At 46.5% G+C, this 13,250-nt stretch overlaps 1 protein-coding gene across 9 annotated transcripts in view; it reads right to left on the bottom strand.

Moving 5' to 3' along the window:
* Positions 1-5,763: 5,763 nt before the first annotated feature.
* The window catches only part of LINGO1 (leucine rich repeat and Ig domain containing 1), a 515,479-nt gene continuing 507,992 nt past the window's right edge, over positions 5,764-13,250 (bottom strand). For 8 of the 9 annotated variants that reach the window (XM_007477966.3, XM_056796664.1, XM_056796671.1 and 5 more), the window contains one exon: positions 5,764-8,093. In XM_007477966.3, the coding sequence (XP_007478028.1) occupies positions 6,240-8,081 (1,842 nt within the window). In that variant the 5' untranslated portion in view covers positions 8,082-8,093 and the 3' untranslated portion in view covers positions 5,764-6,239. Of the gene's footprint in view, positions 8,094-12,609; positions 12,732-13,250 lie in introns of those variants that run through there. The other variant, XM_007477971.3, reaches the window with a different exon arrangement.

Raw genomic sequence — 13,250 nt, 5'->3', positions numbered from 1 at the left:
TTCAAGTCCCACTTCTGACAATCACTAGCTGTGTAGCCATGGCCAAACCAGTTAACCTGCATAAGACTCAGTTTCCTTATTTATACAATGAAGGGGGTTAGGCTTGGTGAATCCAAAGGTCCGCTTCCAGCTCTAAATTTGGGATACTATGAACCTGTCACTGTGGCTACTCATTCTGTCCCCAATTTTGTCATTCCTGAGCAGCTCAGATGTCAACCCAATAGACCAAGGAAATGGTTCCCTAATGCAAAATTCTGGGAAGTTGTTCATCAGAGTGCAGTATGGAGTTGCCTGGGGTAGGCAGGGGAAGAGCCTGAGTCAAAATCGAATGTGTCTGAGGTGAGTCTCCAATCTCATCAAGGAGACGCCTGTGTAATTCATGGAAGATAAACTTGATTCCATTGTTAAGGCTTGGGCAAGGTCACAAAGGGCTGAAGTCTAGAGAAATGAAGTTGGGAGTGAGAACATCACAGAGAGAACCCCTCATGCAGCAAGGACTTCTCGAGACATTCTGGACCCCCCAGAGGTTGGGGGGAGTCAGTGGAGCTTGGAGTTATTACAAGGGGTTCTTCAATCCCTATTTGGATCTGGAAAGAAGCAAGCACACCTTTGGACAGCTGAATAAATAATGTATCACATATACGTATAATGACTTTTCAAGTGAATATAGATGCTGTTGGGATTAATAAAATTAAAATTCATTTTAAAATGCCACTGAATTCATAGCAGGTTTTTTTTCATCTTGTATTTTCTCAGTAAATTAGACTTGATGTAAGGAATGCTAATAGGGTTGCCATTATAGCAGTGCAGGGGGTCCAAGAAATGTTTTGATGTTAAAAAAGTATCTCCTGTTCTCAGAGATTGGGGATTCATTGTTATACATGAAGTAGGCCTAGATTTCAGAATCAAAGAACTTGGGAGTTAGAAGGGATTATGTCCAAATGGTCCCTGAATCCTTCTACAACATATCTGACAAGGGGTCAGTTATTTATCCTTTGCTTGAAGATCTCCACTGGGGATGGGGAGCTCATTACCTCGTGAGGCAACTGATTCAAGTTTTGGACAATACTATTAGTGAATTTCTCTGTTCATCCAGCCTGAATTTTCTCTCTGTGCCACTGTCCATGGAATTTAGGTCCAGAAAGAACCTTGAAGACTCTCTAACCCTAAATTTTCCATTTTTCAGAAAAGGAAATGGACCCCAAAAAGTGAAGTGACTTATTAGGGGTCACACAGTAAGTGGCAGGAGTTGAATTTGCATTCAGATCCTCTGACTCCAAATCTAGTGCTCTTTCAATCATACCCCACTATAGCAAGACACTTCTAACCTTGTAGAAAACATGGAGGACAGTTAGGTGGATTCGAGACTGATTGAATAAATGGATCTAAGCAGATGTCATTACTGTCAACTTGCAGGGAAGTCTCTATCAGAGACTCTGTCCTCTGCCATGATTTTTTATTAAGGATCTGGATGAAGATAAAAATGGATTGCTTAACATATTTACAAGTCACAAATGGCAAAGCAATAGGTAACTTATTGGATACCAGACTTAGTCTCCAAAAAGATTTGGGCTAGCTGTAGTGTGACTGGCTGACCCTTAGAAGACAAAAGCTAGCAAGAATAAATGTAAAGTCTTCCATGTAGGCCAAAAAAATCAATTACACCCGTGCCTGCTTCGGGAAGCATGCCATGTTCTTATGAAAATGACTTGGGAATTTATGTGGACAGTTAGCTCAATATGAATCAATGGTGTGAGGCAGCAGAGAGGAAAATTAATACATAATTAATTTGCATTCATAGAAGCCTGAAAAAGAGGACTGACTGGGAAGCAGATTGGCATATAAGCCATTATAGCTATCTTTGAGTATTTTAAAGACTGTCATGTGGAAGAGGGATTCATTAGTCTTGGCTCCAGAGAGCAGAAATGGGAACAAATGAGTCTCATTCAGGTCCTACATGTGCTTGACTTTGTACTTTCTCCAAAGCCGGCATCCTGTATTGTGGTTGTATAGATGTCTTGTCTCCCTCCTAGGCTGTGAGCTCCATGAGGGAATGGACTCTGTCTAGTAGGGTTCTCTGTATACAGTACATGTTTAATAAATATTTATTGAATAAACCACAATTTCCAGGAGGCATATTTACACTATCATAATTAACTCTAGCCAGTTCAACTCTTGTTTCATACACAAGCACACTAAAGCCTAAGGAGGTTCAGAGACTTGCCTAAGGTCACACAGTGATAGAAGGGGGATTTGAACCCAGGTCCCCTGATTGATAATCTAATGCTCTTTCCTCTGAGTCTTGTTGATTTTAGTGCCATGTAAGGAAAGGCTTCCTAACAATTAGAGCTGTGCAAAAGTAGAGAGGGCTCCCTTGGGAGATAGTTTCCTGGCAAATGGAAATTGGAAGGTCACTCCTCAGGGTTATTTTAGATCCAGATCTAGACTCTCTCTCTCTCTCTCTCTCTCTCTCTCTCTCTCTCTCTCTCTCTCTCTCTCTCTCTCTCTCTCTTTCTCTCTCTCTCAAATATATATATATATGTATTTGGAAAAACAATTTCAATTTTACTAGTGACTTTAGTAATCCTTTGTATTGTCTTTTAGGCATTTGGAAAACATGATTCTGAAAAGGGGCATCACCACACTGTTACCAAAAAGGTCAAGAAGTTCCACATGATTCTACCATGCTGACTCCTACCTGCATAGAGAAGGGCTGGACAAGGGGTAACCTTGGAGGTCCTTGCCAGCTCTGACACTAGGGTTTGTTGCCCTTTCCTTAGCTTTCTCTTTTTATTTCGCAAAACCTTTAACTTCTATCTTAGTATCAATTCTAAGATGGAAGAGTGGCAAGGGATAAACAATAGGAGTTAAGTGACTTGCTCAGGGTCACACAGTCAGGAAGTATTTGAGGCCAGATTATTGGGTTATCTTAAGATTAAGCTGATATGTAGACAAGACATTGGGCAAGATACTTAAGCTCCCCGAACCTCAGTTTCTTTAAGTGCAAAATGGGATTCCTCCTAGTTTTCAGATTCTAGGATTCCATAATAGCCTTCTACTCCTATCAGCCTGCAAAGTTTTTGATGTCTGATAGAGGAGAGGGTTCTCCACTTCCCTTGGCTCATTAACTAACAATTTAAACTTTAATTCTGTCCAGTTTCTGAAGAGGTAGATCTAACTCCATAGCCCCATTAGGATCACAAATCAAAAGCAGGAAGAGACCTAAGAAGCTATCTCATCCACCTTCCTCATTTTACAGATGGGGAAGCCAAGGCCCAGGAGTTTAAAATTATGTAAATTATTTTATCATATTTATTTTTAAAATTTCAATATATTATTTATTTAATTTATTTTATCATATAAAATAATATATGACTATATAAAACAAATAAAATAAAAATTATAATGTAATTCTAATATAAATACATTTAAGATGATTCTATATTATAATAATATTGTTGATTAACTTTTATTATATATAATAAAAGTTAATAAAATATATTTAATATAATAAAATAAATTGAATTATATAAAATTATTTAAATAATTTTCCTAGAGTCTATAAATAGAAACTTCCTGTGAGTTTTCTTAGTGGGAACCAGGACCCCATGGTCTCATCATTCTCAAGAAAATCTGCTTTTTGGGGTGGGGGGGCCTACCCCATAGGCTGTGGTTATAGAAAGAATTATATTATTTTTTGAACAGAATACTGAATTTGGAGCCAGAGCACTTGAGTTCGAATCCTGGCTCATTTCCTTGCTATCTGTGTTATACTGGGCAAGTCATTTAATTTTTCTGGGTCTGGGTTTTCCGATTTCTAAAATGAGGGCGTTGGACTAGAGGGTCTCTGGGGCCCTTCCAGACCTTGTGATCCCAATGCTCAGACACCTTGGGAAGCACCTAGCCTCCCTTCATCAAACTTAAGTCAAGCTGCCCAGAGACAGACCTCAGTTTCTGCCTGTGGTGAAATGGCAGGGAGGTCAAGGGCTTGTTGGGGAGGGAGGAAGTGGATGGTGGGTAGATAGCTAGGATTAGCAGCTGCTCTGGGCTCTGTCTGTAGCGTGCTTTCTCTTCCCTCTCCCCCAGCCCTGCCCCAGGCTGCCCCCACCAGCCCCATCTTGGCTCTCAGCTCCAGGGAGACAGCACAGCTTTCATTCTGCATTGCTCTGAAGGGCCTTGGGGGCCTGTGGCTAGAGATTCCATCTGCAGCTTCTCTCTGGCAGAACTTCCCCACCCTGTCCCTACCCTTCTCCCCATCCCCTTCCCCTAAGCAAGGACGGCGGCTCTCAGAGGGTAAGGGGACAGGGAGGATAGCGGGGCATCCTCATCACCCCGAGAGCCTCCACTTTCTGCTGCCTCCCCTCTTCTACCCTCTCCCCCATCCTGCACTGGATGTCTAATCTGGCAAATTGAGTCACTCGGGAGGACAGGCTGGGATTAGGCTTACTCTGTGTGGCTTCAGGGGGTGAAGCTGGGATCCCAGATGGCAAGTTGGAGGGGGCCTCAAGGGTGACTGAGTCCACTGGCTTCCTTTGGAAGATAAGCAAACTGAGGCCAAGTGGAAAGGACTTGGCCAATGTCCCAGAGGTAGGAAATAGACAAGTCAGGGTCTGTACCCAGATCTCTTGATCCTGAAGCCAGCAGGGAAGTCTTTACTCATTATGGGGTAGAACAGAAGTCTTGACTGTTTTTAGGACAGAATGGGCTGCCTCCACAAGTCATGAGCTCCCCATCCGGGTACCTATGCAAGCAGAGGCTGGATGAAAGGGGGCGTTTTGGAGGTGATTCTAATAGGGGAATGAGGACCTTTCCAGTTGGAGGGAAGTGAGAACTACAGCCAGAAGGAGCTTCTTCTATTGAGAGCCCTGGAACCACTGGCTGCCATGACCATCCCTCCTTTTGGCCTCTCACAAAAGCATTGAGTTCATGGAAGCCTTTAGAAGTCGAGTTTCTGGGGGGATTCTGGGCACACCCCCTCTTTTCTGGCAACATTATCCCTCTGTAGATAGAACCGCATAAAGACCCATGGCCACGAGCTTGTCCCATGTGGGGGAGTTGCCCAGGACCAGGTGATGATGATGATAATAATCATAACAACAATGAAGTAAGAACATCCGCCATATTGACTCTCATTTATCGGACTCCCTCTAACTTAGAGAGCATTTCTGTGTTATCTAAACCTCACAACAGCCCTGTGAGGTAGGCAGGACAGACTTTATTACACTCAATTGCTAGATGGCTAAACTGAGTCTCAGAGAGGATTCAACTTACCTAAGTTCCGGGCAAGTCAACGGCAAAACTGACCTTTTAACCCAGGTCTTCTGCCTTCCAGGCCAATGAGTACAAGGATTCAAGACCCTTGACCATATCCTTGGTCCCCAGACCCACGAATTCCTCACAGATTCTTGACTTTGGGGGAACCACAGGGCAACCACTCATTGACTGGTCAGTGGCTTCTCCCCTTTGGGCCACCCCAAGTCTCCAGAGCAGGTCATGGGGCATCCCCAAGCTGGAATCAATCCAGGCTACCCCTGGACTCTGCTCCAGCCTCTATCTAGGACTTAGCTTGACCAGAGAAGTTTTTTCAGAGCAAAAGGACTAGACCAGACCTGGGGACTGAGGTAGGGCTTGGGAGAATCAACGCACCTTTGATCTGTTACCTCTTTTCCAGGTAGGAGCAGATGAAGGAGGAAGAGGAGAAAAGGGGAGTAAGAGGGGAGAGCTGATGGGCCATGGGGTCTGGACAGATCAGGAAGTCAAAAGTTTGCATTCCAACTATCTATAGGAAATAGTTTTTTTTTTATTATTTCAAGTTTTCATAAAAATCCATAATTATTGAAACCCAAGTTACAGAGGAAGTTCTTAACTTTTTTTTATTGATTTATTGAATTTTTTTGTGTTTGTTGGTTCGTTTGTTTTGTTTTGCAGTGGCCTCTGACCCCAGTCTGTCAGAGCATGTCCCTACAAACACTGAGTCCGAACACCTGGCCAGATGTTGTCCTTGTATAAAGAGCGATTGGTGAGGGCTGGGGTCAGGCCAGGGCTGTGTAGACAGGGGGCAAGGGCAAGGAGGGGTGAGATGGGGTGATAAAGATGGGAGAAGTGGAGAGAGAGAGAGAGAGAGAGAGAGAGAGAGAGAGAGAGAGAGGGAGAGATCGCCTGTTAAGTCTCCGTTTCTCGTCCTTGGGGCCGGGGTGGTCACTTCCCCCACCCTGGGCACCCTGGCCCCCTGCCCTGCCTCAGATCATTTTCATATTAAACTTGCGAGGCGCATCGGCAGAGCTGATGCCAGCGTCTGACTTGCGGGGGACGTATTCGATCTCAATGTTGTGCTTTGTGTTGCCTTTCCCTCGGCTCCAGAGAAACAGGAGGACCAGGCAGAAGAGGACCACGCCGAGGAAGGAGATGAAGCCCATGGTGGTGGCGATGATGAGAGTCTTGATGTCGAAAGGGAAAGGCACGGTGGCGCGCGTGCTGTTGGCGTCGCTCTCATTGGGCAAGTTGGAGATGAAGGCGAAGGTCTTGTTGGGCTGGTGGGGCCAGTCGGGGGAGTAGCTCCGCACATGCAGGTGAGCCAGCATGGAGTCGTTGCCGCCGGCGTTGGCGGCGATGCACAGGTAGGTGCCGTTGTCCTGGATCTGGGCGTAGCGCACCTCCAGGGTGCCATCGGGGAAGACCGTCAGCCGCCCGTTGCTCTTGGAGGAGATGAGGTGCTTGCGGGGTGACAGCCACAGGATGGCGGGGGGCGGGTCCCCGTCGGCCCGGCACACGAACTGCACCGTGTGGCCCTCGTCCACGAAGACTTGCTGGGGCTTGCGGTCCCGGATCCGTGCCCGGCGGCAGGTGAAGTAATTGGGCAGGAGCACGTCGGGGAAGTCCTTGAACTCTTTGCCCTGCACGAACTCCGGCGTGGCGCACGTGGGCTGCTGCTTGTTGAAGTTGAGCCGCCAGCGGCGCCGGAAGACCCAGAGCAGGCGGCAGTCGCAGGCCAGCGGGTTGTTGTCCAGGATCAGCGTCTCCAGGTTGCCCACCGAGTGGAAGGCGGACTCCTCGAGCGTGGTCAGCTGGTTGCCGGACACGTTGAGGATGCGCAGGTAGTTGAGCCCCCGGAAGGCGTAGGGCTCCACCGTGGCCAGCTGGCCGCCCACCAGCTGGATCTCCTGCAGGCGCAGCAGGTCGTGCAGCAGGGAGCCCTCGATGCTGAGGATGGGGTTGTAGGACAGGTTGAGGAAGCGCAGGTAGACGAGGTGGCGCACCGAGACGTACGGGATGGCCGTCAGGTTGCAGTGGGTGATGGACAGCGAGGTCAGGTTGAGGCCGTAGAGGCAGTTGGACGTCATGGTGTCCAGGTAGGGCCAGTGCGAGATCTCCAGGACCTTGAGCCGGTAGAGCCTCTTGAAGGAGTAGTCGCGGATGGCGTTGATGTTGAGGTGGCGCAGCCGCAGCACGATGAGCCCGTGCAGGTGGGACAAGGCCTCGGTGGGGATGGACGTCAGGTTGCACTTCTCCAGCGTCAGCTGCTCCAGGCTGTTGAGGCCGCTGAAGGCTCGGTGGGAGATGTAGACGAGGTCGTTGTCCCCCACCTCCAGGGACTTGAGGTTGTACAGGTCCTGGAACATGTAGTCCAACAGGATGACGATCTTGTTCTCGCTGATGTCCAGCTTGGTCAGGTTGCTGAGGCCCGTGAACACGCCCAGGGGGATCAGCTTGAGCCGGTTGCTGCGGAGCCCCAGAGTCCTGAGATTGAAGAGGTTGTTGAAGGCGCCCGGCTCCACGGCGCTCACGATGTTCTCGTTGAGCTCGAGCTCCTCCAGGTGCGGGTAGCTGGCAAATTCGTCCTGGTTGAGAGTCTTAATGCGGTTCTTACCCAGGTCCAGGAGCCGCGTCTCCGTGGGGATGCCCTCGGGCACTGCGATGAACCGCTTGCGGTGGCAAAGCACCGAGCGCTCCTGGGGCAGGCACTCGCAGCGCGGCGGGCAGCCCGTGGCCGAGCCCGACAAGACAGAGCCCAGCACCAGCAGGAGGATCGGCTGCCAGCAGGCCAGGATGGGGCTGTGCATGCTAGCGTCCCCGGCGATCATCCTCTCTCTCACCTGCGGGCAAGGCAAACACAAGAGAGGGGACAGCGTTAGGGATGCCAGCCGAGATCAGAGCTGTGCGGCGACACCTTCTAGACCAACCCCTTCATTTTGTTTCCAAACCCTTATTTTCTGTCTGGAAGAAAAACAGGCAAGGATTGGGCTGAAGTGACTCGCTCAGGTGTCTGAGGTCCAATTTGAACCCAGGACCTCCTGTGTCTGGGCCTCCTTCTCTAGTCACCTAGCTGCCCCTGCTGTGTCTTTTTTAAACCGTTACTTTCCTTCTTAGAAACAATACTATGTATTGGTCCAAAGGCAGAAGAATGATAAGGTAGAGGCAATGCCTCTAAAAAAAGTGTCTGAGGTCAGATTTGAACCCAACACCCTCCCCTTGTCTAGGCCTGGCTGTCAATCCACTGAGCCACCTAGCCGCCCCTCAATGCCCTCATTTTACAGAGGAGGAGAGAGAGAGGCTTAAAACAATGAAGTGACTCGTCCAAGCTCACGTAAATGAGTGATGTTGCAGGATTTGATCCTGGGTCCTTGGACTCCAAACCGGTGCTCTTTCCACTAAATCCCTCAAGAGGAAGAGTAGGGAAAAGACTAACAGTGATCATGGATGTTTATAGCAGGGTGACAAAGACCTCTGCCTTCGTTATTTCATGCAGAACCCCGGGAGAAAGGAAAAATGGGTCTCCTAGCCGAGGAAGTGGCAGCTTGGGAAAGTCGTGGTTGGCGTCTGTTTCTTCCATAAGGATGGCTTTTCTTCCTCAATCAGGGCAGAGGCTGCTGGACTTTTCTCTGTCCTCCCAGAGCCCAGCACAGTGCCTGGCACAGAGCAGATATTTAAGCAATGCCCATTGAATGGCCATTGTTCACGGCTGGGCAGAGGGAAGAAGAGGAGAGCCGACAGCCACTGAATTTTGGGAGCATTAGCTCCTACTTCTGGAAAGCCTTATGATTCATTTTCCCATGGGCACCGCAGACATGGGAGCTATACATAGCAGGGCCCCTCTGCCTCCTGGGGGAGGCGGAACTCTGAAGGCATCCCCCTCCCCGCTCTTTGTGGGTGGGATCGAGGGGTGACAAGGAGCGTGCAGACGCTTCGGGCTCGTGGAGGCAAGGATTTGGGTAAGTCACGTCTGTTACTAGTTTGCGGAGTAACTTTGATCCAGTCCACCCTTCCCTCCCTGTTCCTCAGTTCCCCAAAGCGTCCAAAGCGACAGGAGGATTCTGAGCTCATTTCCAGGCTTGACCGTTTCCCGTGTCATTTCCTGTGGTCAGAGAGTAGGGACTGGTCTAGGACTCAGAATTGAGCCCGAGCCCAGTTCTAGCCCTTCCTAGCGGTACGACCTCACTCGGGTTTCTTTCTTTTCCCTTCCCTTTCCACGCAAATCTTAAAGCACAATACAATGGTCGCTATCGTTATGAATGACTGATTATCTGCAATCTGTAATGCAATAATCATTCGGTTCATCGGAGCATCGATTTGGAGCTTAGAAGGGGCTTGAACATTGCCTAGACCAACCTCCTCAATTCAGAGGATGAGCCGGAGGCCCCCTGAGGTGCTGTGATTTCAGGGTCACCCAGAGAGTCCACGGCAGACCTCAGATGAGAACTGAAGTCCGTCAGCTCCTCTGATCCCAGCTCCCTCTTGTTTCGGTCTGGATTTGGGTTCCGGGAGTCTAGGGCAAGGCCTGGTCCATTGCAAGTAGTTCACAAGTACTTGTTGGTTTGTTGGCTAAGAGTTATATTCTCTTTTGGGACAGGTAAGTAGAGAGAGAGTCAGGCCTGGTGATAGGAGTTCCCAAGTTCAAATCTGGCCTCAGATACTTCCTAGCTGTGTGACCCTGGGCAAGTCACTTAACCCTTACTCTTCTACTTTGGAATGGATACTTAAAAATTGCTTCTAAATCATGTAACTTTCGAAAACTCATGTGTAAATTTGTGATTTGAATAAAATAAAGATACAATTTTAAAAAAGAAATGGATTCTCAGGCAGGAGGGAAGGTTTTTATTGTTAAAAAGGTATACTCTTTTCCTCACAGGGTTATGATTTCCTCATGGGTTTCTCAGAATCATTCAACCCCTATAAGCCACAGATTAACACAATATTGAGGGGTTTTCCCCTAAGATTTAGGGTAGAAATGAACCTTGGAGGTCATCTAACCCAACCCCTTTATTCACAGATGAGAAAACGGAGACCAAAGGACAGGAAAGGACTTGCCCAAGGTCATGCAGAGTTACTAGGAGGGGCTGCTTGGGTGAGAAGGGTGACCTTCTTCCTGTGCCCTCTTCATCTTGATTCCTTCTCCCTCCCCACCTGACCCCAGTCCTCAGGGACCCTTTATCCTCCCTTTCGCTAGAGTCGCACACGCTCCAGTGACCCATGAGCAAAGAAAACATCCTGACAGGCGATCAATAAGTAATTGGGAAAGCAGCTGGGGCCATCTCTGGTGCGAAGCCTGGAAATGGTGAGAGATAAATGGGCCTTTTAGCACCAGGCAGGCAAGCACGTCATGCCTGGCCCCCATGAAACCAAGTCCAGAGATCCATTCCAGACCTCCAAGGCCATCTCTTTCAACCCCATCATTTTACAGATGAGTAAACTGAGGCTGGGAAACAGTGACTGGCTCGACCAAGGTAGCCCAGGGAGTGAGTGGTAAAGCCAGGATTTCAAACCCAGGCTCTTCTGCTTTGAAATGCAGAGTTCAGTGACTGGGGCAAAGTCAGATCCCCAGCCAGTGGGCCAGGCTCCCCTTTAACCTTCTCCAGTAGAAGCTGTCTGACTTGGATCTGTTCCAACCATCCAATCATGGCAGATATGCCACTTGATTACCATGAGATGCACCTTTGCTCAAGCACTACTCTAGCTCCCCATCACTTACCAAATCCAAAAAAGCCTACATCCTGCCACTCAGAAGTCTCCACAGTGTGGCTCCGACCTCCTCTCCAATGACCCTCCTGTACCATCCCTCCCTTCCAGTCAGATTCGGCTCATCACTGGCTCATCTACTTTCTGACATGCATAATGAGAGCAGGAAGAAGCCCTAAGAATTATCAGGTTCTCTTCTTTCCTTTGAAAGATACAGAGAGAGATCTGAAGGCTGTATGGGGGAGAGGAGGCTGAGGTGGAGCTAGGACTGGAACCCAGAGCTTTGGGTCTAAAGATAGGATGCAAAGACTAGAAGACAGAGAGCTGGCTGAGGAGTCAGGAAGACCTGTGTTCAAGTCCTGTCTCTGATGTGGCTGTGTGACACTAGCCAAGACATGCAGCCCCTCCATCCATGTCCTGCGCAGCTCACTCCTACAGGCTGCCCCAAAATGGTGCCATACTCCACTGGTGGGCAGAGGTTCCTCACCTGAGAAGTGCCCACAGGCCCAGCACTATCTTTATTCCTTCTTCTGATTCTTTTCACCCAACCATTACTGACCCAGGGCAGCAGAAAACTAGCTCATTAAATAAATATTTCAATATAGGACCCAGTGGATTGGGAGCCAGGAGAGGTCCTGGGTTCAAATTTGACCTCAGACACTTCCTATCTGGGTGACCCTGGGCAAGTCACTTGACCCCCATTGCCTAGCCCTTACCACTCTTCTGCCTTAGAACCAATACCCAATATTGATTGTAAGATGGAAGGGAAGAGTTTAAAAATGTATTTCAATATATAATAAGTACTCACATATGAATACATTGTATATTATTATATGGAGACATTAATAATAGAACCACATATATTTTATATGTGGATGCATCCTGTCTATATTTTTTGTGTGTGAACATCTATGTATAACCATGTATATGTATATAGGAATATATTACATATAGATGAAATTACACATCCCTATTCAGATTTTTAATATAGGAGACTTGCAATTTTATATATATAGTATATAAATATATTTGTAATTATATGTGCAATATAATCCTTTTCACATTTCCTATATATAAAACATTGCAAGTAATTTCATGTACGTAGAGGAATATAAAACATGACAATATTCCTGTTCATATTCCATATGTAATAGTACACATGATAATATCATACAAACACATATATGTTCCTGCTCACATTTCATATATGAAACATATAACTATGTGACATATACATAGAACATGTAACTGTATATGCATGTATAGATAATCTTGTTTATTTTCCACATATATGAAACATGTATTTAACCATGTTTATATGAATATATTATAGAAATATCATATTATACATTCCTGTTCAGATTATATGTATAATATAAAACAGATATAATTATACATAGTTTAGAAATATACATTTACGACTGTGTGTCTATATAATTCTGTTCCCATTTCATATATGTGAATCACATATACATACATGTAACTATCTATATAGTATCTAAATATATTCTTGTTTAGTTGTTGTTCAGTCCTGAATGACTCTTCATGACCCCTTTGGAGGTTTTCTTGGCAAAGACACTAGAATGGTTTGTCATTTTCTATTCTAGCTCATTTTACAGATGAGGAAACTGAGGCAAACAGAGGTAAATGACTTACCTAGGGTCACACAGTTAGCTACTAAGTGTCTGAGGTCAGATGTGAATTCTTGGAGATGAGTCTTCCTGATTCTAGTCAGATACTCTATCCATTGAGCCACCCAGCTGCCCTAGAATGATATATGTATAATTATATCTGTCTATAAAAAATCTTGTTCCTATTTCATATATATATATATAATCCATGTAACTGTATGTGTGTGTACACAGATAATATCTGTAACTATGTATATATAGATGTATAAGTTCTGTTCACATTTCATAGATACATGTTTGTTTATATGTAACTGTGAATGCACTATTCTTTGTTGCAACCCTTGTACCCTGGGTACCACCCAGTAATAGGCTTTGAGAATCCTAGAGACATCATGGTATTGTTAGTAGAGAGCTCTATTCAAGTCAGGAAAAACTGGGTTCAAATTCTGCCTTAGACACTTGCTGTATGACCCTGGGTAAATCACTTGACTTCTGTGCCTCAGCCTCCTCATCTGCAAAATGGGGCTAACCACACCTGGAATACTTTCCTCATAGGCCTGTTGTGAGATCTGTCTAGAGTGTTCTATAGAAAGTTCTTAGCCAACCTGAACTTGCTTTGGAAGCGTCTGTTTCTATTTCTGCCCCCATTCCATAACACCTCCCAGT

Source organism: Monodelphis domestica, chromosome 1, assembly GCF_027887165.1.
Source record: "Monodelphis domestica isolate mMonDom1 chromosome 1, mMonDom1.pri, whole genome shotgun sequence".
NCBI lineage: Eukaryota > Metazoa > Chordata > Mammalia > Didelphimorphia > Didelphidae > Monodelphis > Monodelphis domestica.
Note: the sequence above shows the minus strand (reverse complement) of the source record. Positions and strands in the feature narration are given on the sequence as shown.